Below are 19,781 nucleotides of genomic sequence, written 5' to 3'. Positions count from 1 at the left end.
CTTTGGATACCCAACACTTTCCATACAAGAGAACAGTATTTATATCACAGTGATAGCTACAGTTACACGGCCAAAAGGTTCCAGGTTTTGTCATCCACAATCCCCTCACACATCAGTCACAATGAATCCATATATAACTTAGATTGGAAATGAATCCATATATGCCACCATTAGTAGTGCAATAAGCAACAAGCCCAGTGCTCACTTTTGGTTGAAAAAAGTTTCCGAAGAAATGAACCGAAAAGGTTCATTGGGAAGGTCCATAAGATGGCTACCATTGGATTACGTATGCTAAATAGTCAATGTATGTTATGGAAAAAATACACAAAACTGTTCATATGGGGGAGAAGAAGGGCTCTGCTGGTACGTATGACCATCTTGTCATAATGTCAGCCCACTCCCTTCTCATCATTCTATTTTTGTCGGATCTGATTCATTTATATAGTAAATTTGTTTGATTGACTACAGTGCATGCGGCTCTTCTCATCCATCATATGAACAATCCCGATACAAAGCTTCATCTGTGGGCATATGGTATATGTAAATCCAAGCGAAACTTCTAAAATACATTCCTAGGGGAGAGTGATAAAAATAGTCAAAGTAATATTAAGAAGAAAACTGTCCAAGTAGCAGGTTACTAAGCAACTTGGTATAAATGACACGGAGTCCTCCTACACTTGTCAATATGGCTCATTCTCTGCATTCTCTTCTTACATATAGCTCCATCACTGGGTGTTAAGAGCCTTTGGTTTAATGCCAGGTACGATATGTGCACAATAAACAGAGAACAGAGAAGACATAGGCATTCTTAGGTTTTGTTAACATTGGCCTATTTATTGAAGGGGGAAATATTTTTTTGCAAATCAACTACTGTCAGAAAGTTATATAGATTTGTAATTTACTTCTATTTTTTAAAAAAAACTCAATTGTTTCAGCTGCTGTATGTCCTGCAGGAAGAAGTATATTCTTTCCAGTCTGACACAGTGCTCTCTGCTGCCACCTCTGTCCATGTCTGGAAATGTCCAAAGCAGTATCAAATCCCCATAGAAAACCTCTCCTGCTCTGGACAGTTCCTGATGTGAACAGAGGTGGCAGCAGAGAGCACTGTAAAGAAGGAAAGAATACAGCACTTCCTGCAGGACATAAAGCAGCTGATAAGTACTGGAAAACAAGATTTTTAAATAGAAGTAATTTACAATAGTAATAAACATATTACAAAGTGCCCCTCTCCCCTCACAGGGCCAGATGTAATATGTAGGGAAACTAGGCAGTAAGTTTTTTATTTCCATGTAGCACCCCCGCTAAGAAAATTAAAGGGGTACTCAGGGGCCAGGGCATTCATACCCATACTCACCTAACATGCTCTTCGGGTCCCCCACTGAATGCTCTGCCTGATACTTCTGAGACAGACACCAAATGAAGCCTGTGTAGAGGATGTCCAACAGCATCCAGGGATAGTCTTCAAAATTATATTTGATAACCAAGTATACATAAATACAACGTTTCAACCCCCAGCAGGGGTCAAAACGTTGTATTTATGTAGACTTGGTTATCAAATAAAATGTTGAAGACTACCCATGAATGCTGCTGGACTTCCTCTACACAAGATACGCATACCCACTTGGGGATTGTGGGTCTACCAGTGGGCATCCATCCACTATTGGCAAATTAAGGGACCATTGGTGCTGCTAGACCTTCCTATTTCTCAAGCCCAAAGGAAGCCTATTAGGCGTCCCGATATTCTGGCAGTAAGGGCTGCATGGACATCGTTAGCGATGTCCATGCAGCCCTTACCATAACACCTGATAACTTACCGATCTCGGTGGCAACAGCGTCTGACAGGCCGCTCAGCAAATCCCAGGTCTGGACTGCCTTGGCCTGTCATTGGCTGAGCTGACAGGCCGCTCAGACGCTGCAGCTATAACACGTAGCGATACGCTGTCGACGCCCGACGATTTTAGGTCAAAACCTGCAACAACGATTTATTACATGGAGCTATATTCGCCCGAATCGGTCCGATTCAGAGAATTACTGCTCCTTGTAATAGGGCCCTTAATCTCTGTTTTACTTCATATCCTTTCAGAGATTCAAAATGATCGGCTACCCGGCATCTATACTGCCCTGCTTGGCTTGATTGACAGCTCTACAAATAGAGCCCGCCTCCCAGACACGTCCCCCTGGTGCCATGGCTCAGTTCAAACTATGGGGGAGATTTATCAAACATGGTATAAAGTGAAACTGGCTCAGTTGCCCCTAGCAACCAATCAGATTCCACCTTACATTTTCTAAAGAGTCTGTGAGGAATGAAAGGTGGAATCTGATTGGTTGCTAGGGGCGACTGAGCCAGTGTCACTTTACACCATGTTTGATAAATCTCCCCCTATGTGTTCTCTGAAATGCTGCAGGGTATTAGAGGGAAATGTAGTAATTAATAACAAAGGGGCCCATTGGGCTTTCACGCAGCATTTTTTTTCTCCATTTATTTTCCCTTTAACTGTATAAGATGCATGATTAAAATGATTTTTGTTGTAGGAATTATTTATTAATGCCAGGAATAACATTTCGAGGTGGTTAAAGAAGGAACGGCATATTCTGGACGTCTTCCAGTGTCCTTGAGTGAATACTATAATACGTAGAGACAAGTTTAAATTCTTCACGGGTCTGGTGCCTGAGGGTAGTGAAGAGGGTTGAGCGATACAGATAGATTACAAAAATCACTTTCCATATTTCAAATAATTCCGAACTGTTAGAATCCGTCACAAGCGTTTCTCTGTGGATCTAGGTCATTAGAGAACAAGACAGGTTTGTAGACAAAGCAAATGTAGGCAAAGAGATCTCACCATAACCATTGTAATGAAGATTGTTCTCATGGAAGGTGGGAATATCATCTGAGATAATGGGGAGAAACAAGGAGGTTGTTTGCATCTGCTCTAGTATAAACTATGAGAGGTTTAACATTTAAAGCGACTCTGTATCCACAATCTGCCCCCCCCCCCAAACCGCTTGTACCGTCAGATAGCTGCTTTTAATCCAAGATCTGTCCTGGGGTCCGTTCAGCAGGTGATAAAGTTATAGTCATAAAAAACAACTTTTAAACTTGCAGCCCTGTGTCAAATTGACGTGGCCTAGAGTGTCTATGCCCTAGGATTGTGACACCCCTCCGTCGCTCCTTCTGTCCTCTTAATCATTAGGAATGCCCCAAGAACAATTTCTCCTATTCATCACCTGTGTTAACACTGCACATGAGCTGGATCGTTAAGGCACCTGTGCAGTGTTCAAGTGATGAATAGGAAAAATCCTGACCAAGGGCGTTCCTAGTGAAGAGGGCGGGCAGGAGGGCTGTTGCAAGCCTAGGACACACATACTCTAGGCCACTCCAATTTGACACAGGGCTGCAAGTTTAAAAGTTGTTTTCTAGGACAATAACTGCATCTCCTGCCGAACGAACCCCAGGACAGATCTTGTATTAAAAGCAGCTATCCGAAGGTACAAACGGTTTGGGGGGGGGGCAGATTGTGGGTACAGAGTCACTTTAAAGATTAGAAAAACCTCTATAAACAGCACCACTTCTGTCTTCAGTTTGGGTTGATTTGCAGCTCAGTGCCAGGGTAAGTTCACACGTACCGTATCCGCAGCGGATTTTACGCTGCGAGTTCACAGTGTAATCCGCTGCAGATTCACTTTAATAGGATGATATACCACTGCGAGTATGTCAAAGTCAGTGCCCTTAACCCCCGCGGCCTGGGTACATACTTTACCGGGTCCCCGCTACGGCTTGCTTCGGGGGCTCCCGGCGCTCAGCCAATCAGTGCACTGCTCCGCCACAGCATACTAATTGGCTGAGTGCTGGAGATGCCTGGAGTCCCCGAAGCAAGCCAGAGTGGGGACCCGGTAAAGTATGTACATTTATGTAAGGGCGCTGACCTTGACATACTCGCGGCGGGATGACAATTGAAGTGAATGGACAGGTATCTGCAGCGGATATCAAAACAAGTTTGTTATCAAATTATAACTGAAGTCAATGGAATGACGTCTGCCCAACACATGAAGACCGATCATGATAAGTGAGGCGCGGGAGGAGGCCACACATTTCGCTGTGGATACAGTACGTGCAAATGTACCCTTACAAAAAAAGTTTATAAAAAAAAGTTGCTTCTGTGGATGTAAAATTATTGGTCATGGCAACTATTCACAGCCGTTATTTTTAATTGTTCACACACATTTACTATTAAATTCAATGGACCTTCAAAAAAGAACTACATCCAAAAGGGCCTGAACGAGAATAATGTAACAGCCGTCAGTGTAATGATGGGTGCCCAAAACACAACATTTTGGACAGTAAAAACATCATGTGAACATAGCCATGGGATGATAATAAAAAGTACTACCTCTTATAAAAAGCAGATAAACAAAAAAAAAAGTAATGGAGACAACTTAGCTCCTCCTCTCTCTCTCTATGAAGGGTGACCATTAGAGATAAGAGCAGCTTGAGCATGCATGTCCGATTGTTCAGCATTAGAATACCGTTGGCTGAAGAAGTTGGTTATAGCCCTAGGGAGTCCGGGAAAACATGGATACAGCTTATGGCTATGTTCACACTAAGTATATTTTGGAAAAACTACGGCCGTTGTTGTCGGTTGCTGGTTAATACGAAAATATATGTTGCCTTGCTGTCTATGAAATTCCAGCCGGAGTGTATACACATGGCGAATAAAATATTTGCAAATCGGCTCTTTACGCCGAAAAACATATGTACGTCACTTGATACATGTCCCCCTAAGTGTCACATTAAATGGAGAACAAACAAATGGCGGTTTAGGCCCACAGCTCTATCGTGTCGCCATCATGTAAATGGTGGAACATAAAGGATTACATGACAGTAAAACCTTTCAAGCAGCAAAACCCTGTGAAGAGATATCCGTCGATATCATCACATGAGGTCGGTGGTGAAATGGAAAGACGTTGGATCTGTGCTGGGAGGAAACATTGATTTTTCATTACCAAGAAAAGATATGCGTAATGTCTTACTGTGGTGGAAGTGTAGAAAGATTCTTACTTCAAATCAGAGCAGCCAGGGACAAGAAATACATATATACTTATCACAAGAGACCAAGGACATCATTGATTCCTTACTTCTAAAACATTCTCTCTCCAGGCTCCACTACTATTGAAGTAAATGGGGGACCAGTGGGGTTCCACTCATGAGTTCTCGATTGAAGACATTACGGAGGAGATTTATCAAACATGGTGTAAAGTGAAACTGGCTCAGTTGCCCCTAGCAACCAATCAGATTCCAACTTTTATTCCTCAAAGACTCTTTGGAAAATTAAAGGTGGAATCTGATTGGTTGCTAGGGGCAACTGAGCCAGTTTCACTTTACACCATGTTTGATAAATCTCCCCCTATGGGTTCTTGAGTATCTAAAACAGCTAAAGGGACACTTCTACATTTTATTACAATCCTAACTTATAGTAAGACCTTGTGTGCAATACACTAATAGTTCAAAGATTAATAAACTACAAAATGTATACAGTGGTGCCTTGAATTACGAGCTTAATTGGTTCTGGGACCGTGCTTGTAATCCAAATCCACTCTTAAACCAAAGCAAATTTTCCCATAAGAAATCATTGAAATGCAAACAATTGGTTCCACACCTTAAAAATAATGATTTTATACTCTGAATAACATGTAAAACAAATACAAACATTTATAAACAGCTGAATATGTGATATTATAAGTTACTGTACAGTCAGGCCCGCTTCTGCCATGAGGCGGAATGAGTATTCCGCCTCAGGCGGCAGATTTTGCGGTCCTGCAGGGAGCGGCATGCCCAGCTGATAATCTGGCGGACCGGTCAAATGCCCACTGGGCCGCCCAGATTATCAGTAGTAGGGCCGCCTGCCGGGCCCCTCCAGAACATACACTACCGCCCCCACCTCCCTGGAACACCCAGGGGATGCGGCCACCAGAGCTCTTCAAGGCGGATCTGCCCCTTTAAAAGCAGGGGGCTCCGCTACCACTAGCTGTTCTAACCAGTCCATTGAGCTTCCGGGACAGGTCACCTGATGCACGCCGGCCCCGTAAGCTCACCGGTCCAGCCCCGTGCGCCGCACCTCTCCCGCGGTCCTGTGTGGTCAGCTGTTACATGTATGCCACTGAGCAGGAGACTAGAGAGTTGCGACGCGCGGGGCTGGAGCTGTGAGCTTACGGGGACGGCGTGCATCAGGTGACCTGTCCCGGAAGCTCAATGGACTGGTTAGAACAGGTAGTGGTAGCGGAGCCCCCTACTTTTAAAGGGGCAGATCCGCCTTGAAGAGGTCCGGCGGCCGCGGCCCCTGGCTGTTCCAGGGAGGTGGGGGCGGTAGTGTATGTTGGTGGTGGGCTTGCCGCGGGCCCGCGTGCGCGCGGGGGGGGGGGGGGGGTTGTTGGGGGCGGGGGGGGGGGGGGGTTCGAGTGCCAGTGAGGGGGGCGGCGGCCTGAGGTTTGCCTCAGGCGGCACAGACCCCAGAATCGGCCCTGTGTACAGTATAGTAGTCAGCATGCGGAGTACAATGTATAGTAAGGGCATAAACCTGAAAAAACAGTTTGTAGATACAGGATGGAACTGCAGATCCTCATAACGCAGCAATGTAGTACAACAGGCTAGAATAGAGAAGCAGGGCTGCTGTCAGAGGTCTGTGTGGTCACATGACAGCAACGGAGAAGGAGTGTGTGATCAGCATGGACCAATCAGGACTGACAGAGTCTGCAGGGAGCATGAAGGAATGAGCAGGGTATATGTTGGCACATACATGCAGCACTCTCTGTGGAGAGAGGGATTACAGCTATGAAGAGATTACCTCCACAGTCCTGTCCCCTGATGCAAGCCCCAGCCTGAAGTGGATCTGCTATGATTTGGAAGGTGAGTGAGACTTCCGTGGTCAGAGTACAGTGCTGTAGACCCCGCTATGCAGGCTATGCCCCTCCCCCACTCGCCCTCCCACACAGTACAGGGAGCTCTTAAACCAAAATAATGCTCTTAAACCAAGTCACAATTTTGAAAAACTGTGAGCTCTTAAACCAAAACGCTCTTAAACCAAGTTACTCTTAAACCAAGGTACCACTGTATATGAATAAATATATTAGTTAAAATATGGCAGTATAAAATCTCAAAAATCCACACATGGATACCACCACCCCAGGTATAGGCAGATCAGGGTAACCTCATGATAAAGTCTGCCCCCACGCCATAAAATACGAACAAATAAGTCTAACAATACTCTGATGGTATAAATAACATTATGTATGGCTATATGCTCGCCTGGGATGCCGCCAAACCCCGACATACGTTTCGTCTCCTTCATCATCCTGATGAAGGAGACGAAACGTACGTCGGGGTATGGCGGCATCCCAGGCGAGCAATATTCTGTTTATGGATATGAAGGAAGGACTGTAGGGGCCTTTCTTCAAGTTTCTACGAGCGGCGGCATCGAGACGGGAGCCGCCGGCTGCACACTGAATGCCTGGCTGCGGACTTTCCATTTAAGCCCTACTAGTGTTGTGCCTATTGTTTGCACAACATTATAAGGTTAGTTTTATTCTTGTTAGGACAATTTTGCTCTATTTTATATCCTGAATACTGCACTATATGAGCGCCCTTCTTTGTCATTTTTTGTCTGTCCGTTCTTTGACAAACACAACATATTTGAAATCACTGCGTGCAGAATTTCACAAACTATTAAAATATTGGTCCCATAAGGTGAATGTGATTAAAAGAGAAGTCCCGTGAAAGTAATTGACTGATTGGCTGAGCAGGCAATCACTCAGCCAGGTACAGTACAAGACGTTGCAGCTGGAAATGCTGCAAGCAGCTGGCGGCTGTCAATGGGACCAGGGAGCGGCACTATGGGGTATGAGGGTAGGTAAGTAAACTTTGCTTATTATGTTTCCACACTCCATTCTGTTTTTTTGTTTTGTTTTTTGTTTTTTACTTTCACAGAACATTTCCTTTAAATGAAACAAAAAGTCTCTTCTATACCAGAAGGGTAAAGAAAAAAAATAACTACTGATCATGGTGCAGAAAATATAAAAAAGCTATTTTTTGTCTTTTTTTTTTTTTTTAAATTAAAAAACAAAACAAAACTATACACGTATAGTACTGACAACATGTCTGTTTTACCCCTCGGTGAACGGTGTAAAAAGCCCTTCCCCCCCCAATTTATCTATAGTGTTTTTCCCATTATAATTCTGATAGTCGCCCTTGCAGTCAGCGCTTTACAGACATCATGGCCGCCACTATACGTGTAAACACGGAGTTCTAACATGATTTCCATGTTATATTATGTTCTTTATAGTGAAAGAAATCCTTACATGCTGTCATGAAAGCAGAAGATTACCGTTCTGGAATAGTCTATCAGCCGAGGTGTCGCATTATCAGTAAAACTGAGTGGCATTAAACAGAGAACGTTCATATGGGGGTTTAGGCCCACAGCTCTATCGTGTCGCCATCATGTAAATGGTGGAACATAAAGGATTACATGACAGTAAAAGCTTAGAAGGAGCAAAACCCTGTGAAGAAATATCCGTCGATATCATCACATGAGGTCGGTGGTGAAATGGAAAAGAATCGGAGCTGGGGGAAACCATTGATTTTACATAACTAAGAAAAACTATGCCTATGTGGTGGAAGTGTAAAAAGATTATTACTTCAGATCAGAGCAACCAGGAATAGGGAATATACATATATATTCATCACAGGGATATCATTGAGGCCTTACATCTAAAACATTGGATCTACATGGAAACAGGGCTTGGGGTGGATGGGAAGACACTCCACTATAAATGAGCAGGCCTTAAAGAGAACCTGTCAGGTCGTTGGGGATTGACAAACCAGTCCCAGGACCTTACAGTTGAGGAGAATTTTCTCTACTCTGTGGGACCCATCAGGGCCCACAGCCAGTTTGTGAGGCCCCGGGGACCTGACAGGTTCTCTTTAGGGTCCTTTCACATGGACCAACAGGCTGTGAACACCAATCTCTGTGATGGACACTTGTCTGCTATGCCTTTAGTCTCGTTCACAAATGCAGACCCCTTTCATGTTGTATGGTTCACATTTTCAGCAGGGATCCCCAATCTTAAGGAAAGGAGTCAGTGACTTTAAACATTCTGTGGACAGCTGAGGATGCACTTCCATGGTCCTGCCTGTAGCTGTCCATTCACATCTACCGATAGGGCAATGGATGTGTGAAAGTGGCCTCCACAAGACATGATCAATGATGTTGCCTGGTCACATTAACAAACATTGGATCATCCTAGCAGCCTCTAGGGTAGAAAGCTCTCCAGAAAACCCCTTTACAGTCAATGTGGTGAGTCAGGTAGATAGAAGAGCCCGGCACTCACCAGATGAATTTGCTTATTTATTCAAGTGCACTTGAATAAATAAGCAAATTTATATGGTGTGTGCAAGATTCTTGTATCTGCCTGCTGCTGGACCTTTCCACCACTTGCACCACCCCACCTTTGGAGTGCGGTCCATCCCATCTATACTAATCAGACGAGTCAGACTCAGTTGGTGTATTTTGGTGCCAGCTCAGCTTTCCAGTGTGAAAAGGTGGCCTCAAAGGGAGCCTCTTCTGCAGTATGGACACATCCTCAGTTGGTGAGTATGAATTTACCTTTATTGTGGACTTATATTTGGTCAATATTTTTACCAAAATCAGGAGTGAGTGCAAAATACTGTTTTTTTCTGTCAGTCCCTGGTTTTGTGGGGGGGGGGGGGGGGGGGAGATGGACGACCACCACTACTGTGCATCATACTTACCCCTCCTGCCTCCCCTGCAGCTTCTGTTGCGCAGGTGGGGGCGGAGCATAACAATTCTGGCCTTGATTGGCTGATGCTCTGCACCCAGTGTCAGGGATCTGGTTGGGTGAGTGTAACTAGGGCTTGTTTTTGGTCGGGGCTTAAATTTCAAGCCTTCTCCAAAAGGCCTGTAAACTGAACTTAGGTCTTATTTTTCAGGTTAGTTCCTATTTTTGGAGATACACAGTAATTCTCTGCAATTACTTTACTTGCTGTCACTGGAACTCCCACAAACAAACCTTTGTGTAAAGGTTGACAATAATTTTCTGCCGATTCTACTTACTTTAGGTTTTTCCTGTGCTGGAAAATTGGAATTATTTCTGTCCCTTGGTCACACTGTGCTGTCAGTAGACTGTGCAATCTCTCTGTCAAACAAGAGAAAAGTGAACAAATTAAAATGAAATTCATCTATAGACTAAAACAACTTTAAATTTAGGTATTTATACAACTTTATTAATCTTTAAAACTGAGCCAAGCCATCATAATTCTGACAATGGGTAATATATAACAAACTACATCTATAGTTATAGCTATAACAAAAATAATACTGTTTGGTGATGCTCCATGTAAACAGTTATAGCAATGTAGCAATGTAAAAAAAGACAATGTGCACTCACTAGTCTTTTGCGTTGCAGGTCCGGTTTACTACATGTAAAACTTTACATGTGCAGGGAGCTCTATACTCCCCCATTCCTGCACATGTGAAGATTTGTGTGCAATAAACCGGACCTGCAACGCAAAAGACTGGTGAGTGCACATTGTCTTTTTCTACATTGCTACATTACTGCTATAATACTGCCTCCTATGTATAGGAATATACAGTAACTTCTATAATACTGCTCCTATGTACAAGAATATAACTAATATAATACTGCTCCTTTATACAATAATATAACTACTATAATACTGCTCCTATATACAATTATATAACTACTATAAAACTGCTTCTATATACAATGATATAACTACTATAATACTGCTCCCTATGTACAAGAATATAACTACTATAATACTGCTCCTATATACAGGAATATAACTACTATAGTACTGCCCCTATATACAAGAATATAACTACTATAATACTGCTCCTATATACAGGAATATAACTACTATAGTACTGCCCCTATATACAAGAATATAACTACTATAATACTGCTCCTATATACAAGAATATAACTACTATAATACTGCCTCCTATATACAAGAATATAACTACTATAATACTGACCCCTATATAGAAGTATATAACTGCTATAATACTGCTCCTATATACAAGAATATAACTACTATAATACTGCCCCCTATATAGAAGTATATAACTGCTATAATACTGCCTCTGCACCTTTTGGACACTAATATGATTGTTTAGATCAGTGAAATAAATGCAGTACACGTGTACAAAATTAATACAAAGTATATTATTGATGGCATTTAAATAAATTACAAAAAACCTAAAGTATGCGAATAAAGGAGTCCATGTGATACACTAGGACTGGGTGCAGGTACCTAACATGACCTATATTTTTATTTCACAAATAAGATATGCAAACTCCATTAGCTCTGAATGATTAACTCCCATTCTTGAGAGAAATCGACTTTCCTGGGAATTATTCATAGTATCCACCTTGGAGAAGCCGGATGTGTCAGCGGCTCATAACCTCATTAGCTGGAGGAGATAAATATTTTCATCAGACCTGTGCAGCTGTGACAGTGAAGATCTGCTGTCCTATACATACAGGTATATATGGGGAAGGTGTGAAATTGGGTTACTATAGTCCTTGCTCTGCTAGGTTAATACAAGATAAAAAGTTTTACTAACAAGAAATGAGAATTTCTGAGGAATTTTCTCCAATTTGAGACAATTTTTTACTATATAAGAGAATATTCACTGGTTGGAATGAACTCTTGGCAGTCAGGCCGGGCCGGGATAAGACTATGTTTATAGCTGAACAGTAGAATATGATATGGCGGTATACTGGCTGTGCGGGGTCCTTTGAGGTTAGTGGCCCCATCACAGTTCATTAATGACTATGTTAGCTCAGGCACCGACTATGTTCACTCCATTTCCACGTGTATAGTGTTTTTTGGCAAGACTCAAAAGCAAAGGAGGCTGCACTAAGTAACAGTATATGTTTGTTAAAGGGGAACTATCAGCAGGTCAGACTTATCTAACCTGCTGATAGCTCTCTTTAGTGCAAGGGGCGATGAGGATGATGGTATGTCTCTTAACTTCATCCTCGGCACCATTCCAATGCAGTTTTAATGTAGTCCTCTGTCAGGTAAGGCCGTTCCATAATCATTGGAAGGAGTGGGCCGGCTAGGGATGGATCGGCACTCTAGGGGCAGGCCATGGCTCCAAACAGCCTTACTGGACACCTAACTTCATTAAAACTGCACAGGAACGGCTCAGAGGATGAAGATAAGAGACATACCTTCATCCTCAGCACCCCATGCACTATAGAGAGAATCATCTAACCTGCTAATAGTTCTCGTTTAATTGACTAAGTAGAGTCACTAGTAGATTATAATGGTTCCAGATTGGCATCAACTAACAATAATATAGAGTCGCCTTAGAGGTAGAACCCCCTTAACTCCCTCATAGGATATGGACTTTTGAAGTTCGATCAGTGTTAGGCTACATTCACATGATAAAAACTAAAAGCAAATTATGGAGAAAAAACTTAGTCCCCATAAAGTTCTGTAGATAGAAAACAAAAAACAAAAAAAAGTTATAGGGGCCAGAATATGGCAATTTAGTATTTTTCTTTTTTTTCTTTTTTTTATTTATAGAAAAGTTTAAAAGGAAAAAAAAAACGCCAAGGGAGCATACGCCTCTTAGTGAATCCTGCCACAAAAAACTATAAGTACGCCGGTCTTCATAAATCCCCCCCCCAATGGGTATCATTGTAATCTTACCAACCTGAGGAGATAAGACAGATAAGAGTTCAATGAAATGGATGGAACGGACATTAACCCCTTCCAAGTTAGCATTTTACCTTTTTTTTTTTTCTTTTTTTTCACAGTATAATTTAAGGTAAAATGAAAAATATTGTTCCAAAAAAAAAAAAAAAAAAAGCTTTTATAGGAAAAAATGAAAAAGTTGAAATTCCCCGGTTCCTATAATTGTGACTTTAGTATAATCAATACCAAACATGATACAGACATAACAAATAACCCACTACACTACTATCCCATTGTTGCCCACAGGCTGAGTAGATATTAAATTCCCTAATTCCTGCACAATTGGAGGTCACAAACTTTCTAAAAGTTTTCCTTTCGATTCCAAGACGACTTCAGCTAGAAAATTATTCCCCCGAGCCGAGAATTTATTTTTTATTTTTAACTACAGCCATAAGACGGATCACGACTTAAAAACTGAGCAAATGCTTTGACATTTTCCAATTTAATATAAAGAAAGGAACGGCCGACGGAGCCAGAAAAAAAATTCATCACAACGGCCAGGGAATGTGAGGACGCCATAACTATGAAGAGCGGATTCTGTGATCTAGGGAGAGGGAGCAGATAAGCACAATAAGGCTATTGATTCGGGATGTTGGACTGGTTGCAGCAGTACAGAGCGGTAGATTTTCCTTTGAGCATTGTGTAGATAACAGAATTTTCACCGAGTCTTAGAATAAAGCAGAGGTGAAGTCGATAAACAAGGGGCCGCTCATTTCTTAAAGGGATATCATCCTCTCTATGTTTTATCATATACCAGTATCATATACCAACAGCTCTAAGAGATTTGGGTAATTTATAGCTTAGTATGATATAAACCTTTTACCGCTATGTCATTCTAGGGCCAATAGTGTATACATTTATAGTTAGGGAAAATTATTGTTTCAATGTGCTCTCTGCTGCCACCTCTGTCTATGACAGGAACTGTCCAGAGCAGGAGCAAATCCCCTTAGAAAATCTTTACTGCTTCAGACAGACAGATGTGGCAGCTGAAAGCACTGTGGCAGGACATACAGTGGCTGATAAGTACTGGAAGACTGGAGATTTTTAAATAGAAGTAAATTAAAAATATATCCAATTTTAGAGTACCAATTCATTTAAGGAAAAAAAAAAAAAGTTTATCGAAGTTGCCCTGCATTCCCTGCATCCTTTCACACAGCCAGAAAGAGACATAAAAATTTTCTATAGCTAGCACTAGGGGACCTAAAGAGTTCAATCTATAAGTCACAGACAGCGAGTTCCCCCTAGTGGTGGCTGCAGGTAGCTAGAAGTTTATTGTTTAACTCTGCAACTGTTTGACGGTAAAGGCTATGTTCACACTACGTAAATGTACGGCCGTTGTTGCCATGGGCAACAAGGGCCGTACTTTGTACGCCTGTGAACACTGCCTGTTGTTTTATGGGATCCCGGCCGGAGCGTATACACAGCTATGATAGGGTTCCATTGATTCTAATGGAGTAACGTCATGAAGGGGCTGGGGTTTCTTCCCACTAAGGGTGGGTTGGCCCGCCTCCAGTGCTTCTGCCTGGGCCTGGTGGTACAGTCACTTTAAGTACCGGCCGGAATGATGTAGGCAGATACCGGCCGTTCCGTGACCCGGCCAGGTCACAGAACGGTCGGTCCGACACGAAGTGTGAACATAGCCAAAAAGAGGATTTGGTGTTCTGTATGAGAAAAATGAAGTATATTTGCTACAGAATAGCTACCCGCTACAGGGGATTTACACAGTATAATTACTCAAGATTGGTCAAGAACAACTTTTTCCAGGGTTTCTGCAGCCAGACTCCTGGTCATCTGGCGGCTGTCCCTTTAACTCTGTATACCAAAGAACTGTAGTCCTAGCTTATCCTTACAAGATAATTCCTTATAGGTAGTGTTGAGCAGACTTACCGAACTGTTCCGACTCGGCAACGTTCCCCGGACACTCAGCATTTGACTCCCAGTGGCTGGAGAAGTTGGATGCCATAGGCTGTATCTATATTTTCTAGGATTTCCTAGGGCTTCAACCAACTTCTCCAGCCGCCAGGAGTCAAATGGTATACGTTTGGGTTTGGAGAATGTTGACGAACCTGAACACTTCGGCAAGTTTGTTAACACCTACTTATAGACTGTTAAGGGGGTTGTTCAATTGAGAAACTCTTTCATTTACCCTACAAGAGGGGTAGGGAACCTTGGCTCTCCAGCTGTTAAAGGGTCCAATTAGAAAGAGTGTCTTTCTCTTTGCTGGACCCATCCTGTCCTGCATTACTAAGACAACCCATTGAAGTGAATAGGTATTGTGTTATACTATTTTCCCCCACTGGTGGTGCTGCAATAAATGAAAAACTTATTTAAAGGGGTTATCCTACAAAAACATGGCCACTTTTGCCCCACTCTTGTCTCCAGATCAGGTGTGGTTTGCAATTAGGCTTCATTTACTTCAATGGCCGGCCGGGTGCCCGAATCTGTGCCCGGCATACGAAATCTACACCTGCTTCCAGATTTTGATCATGATTTACGCCTGCAGTATGGGTAAATCATGATAAATTAAGCGGGGGAGGAGGCCACGCCTCCTACCCATCTTATCACACCCACGCAAACTCCGCCAGCCCGCCCATTGGGCGAGCAGGGCGTACAGGAGGTGTGCACCAGGAAGAAGGGGGCAAATCTGCATAGTACACTTACTAAGGCTATGTTCACACTACGTGAAACAACGGCCGTAGTTTTCACCGCAAAACTACGGGCGTTGTTTTGAGGATGATACGATATAGCAATTCGTACGAACTACGGTCGTACAATGCACACAGCGTATAAGACTACGGCCGTAGTTCGTACGGACCCGCGAAAAATGAACATGACATTTATTTGCGGCCGGTAATGTTACAACTAGGGCCGTGGATTTCAATGCGGCCGCACACGTAAAATTTATTTCGGCCAAATTAAACTTGATTTTAATGTAAAAAATTTGCTGAGTGGTTTATTGGGCTAGTCGCAGCATTTCAATTAAATGACATGTTTCAGCCCGATTAAAAACATGCTAGGAGGCAATATTAAACAACGGCCGTTGTTTCACGACCAGCCCGCATGCTCGTAATTCTACGGCCATTGTTTTGACCACAAATACAACAGCCGTGAAAACCGGTGACCGGTGAAAACAACGGCCGTTGTTTTATGTAGTGTGAACATAGCCTAAGGCTATGTTCACACTTCGTAAGTTTCCGGCTGTAGCGCTTTCCGTGAAGAAGCGGCCGGAGACTTACGTAGTTTGCGTATAATGGAAAGTATACGAAGTACGGCTGCACAGTTCACACTACGTACGAACTTACGCCCGGATCGTACGCGGCGGCGTAAAAAATTAACCAGACCATTGTTTGCGGACGAAAATGCCGTAACTTACGCCCGTAGCGTTACATTCAGTCCCGTACGTAGTGGTGATTTCTTCATTTTTGCAGCTTTTTGTGCCGATCCAAAAGGTTCTGTGGGGTGTCCGGGGCTAGGCGAAGATTTCCAAGTAAATGACCACTGTCAGATCGCTACGTAGGGCGCTCGGGAAGCGTAAGTAGACTACGGGCGTAAGTTCGCGATCCGTACGTAAGTAGCCGGCCGCAAGTAGCGTAAATTCCCGGCCGGAGTTTACCGCGAAAATATGCGGCCGGACATATACGCAGTGTGAACATAGCCTAATACTGTATAATAAACAGTTTTACTATAAAGTGGGCAACCCCTTTAAGTCGGTACTCACTTATGCCGCACCTGAACCTACACCTGTACCTCACACCAGTTCTACCAGGGTCTGGTGCCAGTGTGTTCAGGGGTGGGTATTACCACTCCTGGCCACCATGACAAGTCGCCCCCAAAACACCAGAGCCCACCAGCTGGTGCAACACCAGCATCCAGCGGCTCAGGCCACGGCACTGGGGGGCCCAATCATTACTTTTTGCCTTTTTAATTGTGGTTATCCAAAGAAGAGATCCCCTTTAAGAAGCAAGAATCTTTAAAACAAACTTCAGTAGCCAAAAAAGTCTCCTTATCACTTGTACTTGGCCATTTAATTTCCTTCTGCTTTCAGCTGGCATGAAAGTCTGCAATTCATCTTTGACAAACGTGTCTGAGATTAAACTGAAAAGATTTGGAAAGCAGAAATGATAGCTTCAGATCACGGCCTCCTGTGGTATCTTCTGGCACAATTCACTGCAGCTGACAGACCCCACTGTCCCAGGAGACTCCGAGGGAAAGTGACACATTGGTTCACTTCAATGACTGCAATCTCCAACATCACAGGATAAAAAAAAAAACAGGCGAAAAACGATAGAAATCCCTCGTCTGCTTTTATTTTTAATTGTATGTGCTGCCGCGGGGGGTCATTCAGCGGAAAGGCTGGAAGTAAATGGCAGACATATGCTAGCAGTCTCATTATATGTATGTGTGATGGAGGCCTTCGAGGAGCGGCGGCGGGTCTTGACACGGCTGCACATGACAAGCCAAGGAAAAATAAAGGAGATGATGTCAAGTGTAAAGCAGTAGACTGAGATAAGAAGTGGTGAAGAAGAAGAACTTAGAAAAGAAGAATTTCTAATTTTTTTTTTTTTAATATATATAGAAATAGCACCCCCTTCTCCTTAGGCAGTGTGTGGTACTGCAGCTCAAAACCTTTCAAGCTAATTGACCAGATAAAAACAGCAGACCAGAGCAGCACTGCTTCTGAAGGAAATTAGCCATCTTTTTAACCTCATCACTATCTTTAAAATTAATTAAATTTCCAAAAAAATAAGGCTTTTTTTTTTCTCTTCAGAAAATATATTGATTTGTATGGGAGACTTTAGTGAGCATGCTCTGTGATATGCAATTGTCATTGTACAGGGAAAAGGACAAAAAAGTTGAGAAATCTAAATTTGTACAGTAAACTGTAATGGGCGTGTTCTGTGATTTGAGACAGAGGAGAAAGTTTGACTAGCATTGACTTGCATGGGAGACTGTAGCGAGCATGCTCTGTCATATGTAGCAATTAATCTGCAGGTAATGGGGGGAGAAGCTGATTTGTTTCATGAAATGTATAGTGTGATCCCATAGTATTGTAGTCATATCTTCCATGTAATGCGGTCTGTGATGATAATGAGATGATTGTTGACCTTGCTCCCCAGTACAAGATGAAAAGTAACGGGAAACATCATCCTATTGGGTGGGCTCAGTGGGAAATGTGAAAAATGTTGACTTGCATAGGAGACTGCAGTGAGCATGCTTTGTGATATAACTGAAGGTGTCAGACCTTTTTTTTTTTTCTTTTTTTTCGAGAGCTCAGTGGTCGACGTAAAATACAAGATTTTAAGAATTTTATTATTACAGATAGCGGGTCTAAAAAGAGTATCCTGGCAATAGAATTTTTTTTTTTAGCGTGGGCTACTCATAACTGAGCATACAGTACTCACTTGCCCTGATGCTCTTCAATTCCCAGCTGCTTTTTCTGAAATGTTGTCCCTGAAGGAGATGCCATTTGGTGAATCACTAGACAGAGCATGACCACCTCAGCCAGTGATTGGGCAGGTGGTTTCTGCAACGGATAAAGCATCAAAGAAAAAGAACAGCAGCAAAGAGAATCCGAGAACATGAGAATTGCAGCATTGAAGGATCAGGGCAGGTAAGTATGCATGGTTTTTTTTTTTTTACGTTTTTTTATGTCCATTCTAAAAAAAAAAAAAAAAAAAAAAGCAAAGATTTTGTGGGAATACCCCTTTAAATATTAAAATTGCTGACCATAGATTGCTTATGGCACTGAGCTGCAATACTAGACATATCCTGCAGACAAATGTAGCGCTGCACCTGGAAAAAAAAACAGCACATTCTTTTTTTCTCGCACCAGTCCGTTCTGTGTGTATGTAGGTTACAACGGCAGAATGGACCCCCCGGGAATATCTGTTACAATGGGTTTATTTGAGTTAACGTGGATGGGGGGGAGGGATGATTAGCTTCAGCTATAGCTTTATAATTGACACTAGGAAATCAATGTGGTGGCCAATGAAGCCTAACTCCTACAGATCAAGAGGGATCTGCCATGTAATCAGAGCATGACAGCACGAAATCGCTATAGACATCACCCATCAGCATTTATATTGTCCCTGTAAAAAGTTATTGACCACAGAATACTTTGCAATGACTGGAACTGCTTATTCCTATGGAAACAGGAAGGGTTTGTGATTGCTAAAGACGCATAGCGGCACCCAGGAGCTAGGAGAACACAGGACCCAGTTTTAGCCTGTGTACAATGTTTTATAGGATGGCATTAGCAGAGATTTGTTTATTTATTTAAAAAAAAAGCCAGAAAACAACCTGTTGACTTCTGTGGGAGAGTGTAGTGAGCATGCTCTGTGATACATTCTCCTTTATAATCTGTGCAAAATGTTTTATAGCATAGCAGCAGAGACAGTAGCAGATATTTGCTTCATAGCTTTATAAAACATGTCGTAAAATGATCTGATTTCTATGGGAGAATGTAGTGAGCATGTTCTATGATATATAAATATGTTGGCGCTATAGAAATAAATATTATTATAAATTATCTGATTTCTATGAGGGAGTGTAGGGAGCATGCTCTGTGATATATAAAAAGTGCTGCAGAATATGTTGGTACTATAGAAATAAATATTATAAATGATCTGATTTCTATGAGGGAATGTAGAAATCATGCTCTGTGATATATAAATGATTTCTATGGGAGAGTGTAGTGAGCATGCTCCTTGATATAGAAATTATCTGATTTCTATAGGACAGTGTAGTGAGCATACTCTGTGATATATAAACAATGCTTCAAAATCTGTTAGCACTATATAAATAATAATTGTTGTTGTTGTTATTATTATTATTATTATTATTATTAATCTGATTTCTATGGGAGAATGTAGCATGTAGCATGTTTTGTGATATATAAATGATTGGATTTCTATGGGAGAGTGTAGCAAGTATGCTCTGTGATATATAACTGATCTACTGTATTTCTATGGGAAAGTGTAGT

General features: G+C 42.3%; 1 protein-coding gene across 2 annotated transcripts in view; it reads right to left on the bottom strand.

Annotated features, from left to right (window-relative positions):
* The window catches only part of NOX4 (NADPH oxidase 4), a 132,133-nt gene that overhangs the window by 25,917 nt on the left and 86,435 nt on the right, over positions 1 to 19,781 (bottom strand). For both annotated transcript variants that reach the window (XM_069971994.1, XM_069971996.1), the window contains one exon: positions 10,122 to 10,203. In XM_069971994.1, the coding sequence (XP_069828095.1) occupies positions 10,122 to 10,203 (82 nt within the window). The remainder of the gene's footprint in view (positions 1 to 10,121; positions 10,204 to 19,781) is intronic.

This window comes from Dendropsophus ebraccatus, chromosome 5 (genome assembly GCF_027789765.1).
Source record: "Dendropsophus ebraccatus isolate aDenEbr1 chromosome 5, aDenEbr1.pat, whole genome shotgun sequence".
In the NCBI taxonomy this organism is placed as follows: Eukaryota; Metazoa; Chordata; class Amphibia; order Anura; family Hylidae; genus Dendropsophus; species Dendropsophus ebraccatus.
Note: the sequence above shows the minus strand (reverse complement) of the source record. Positions and strands in the feature narration are given on the sequence as shown.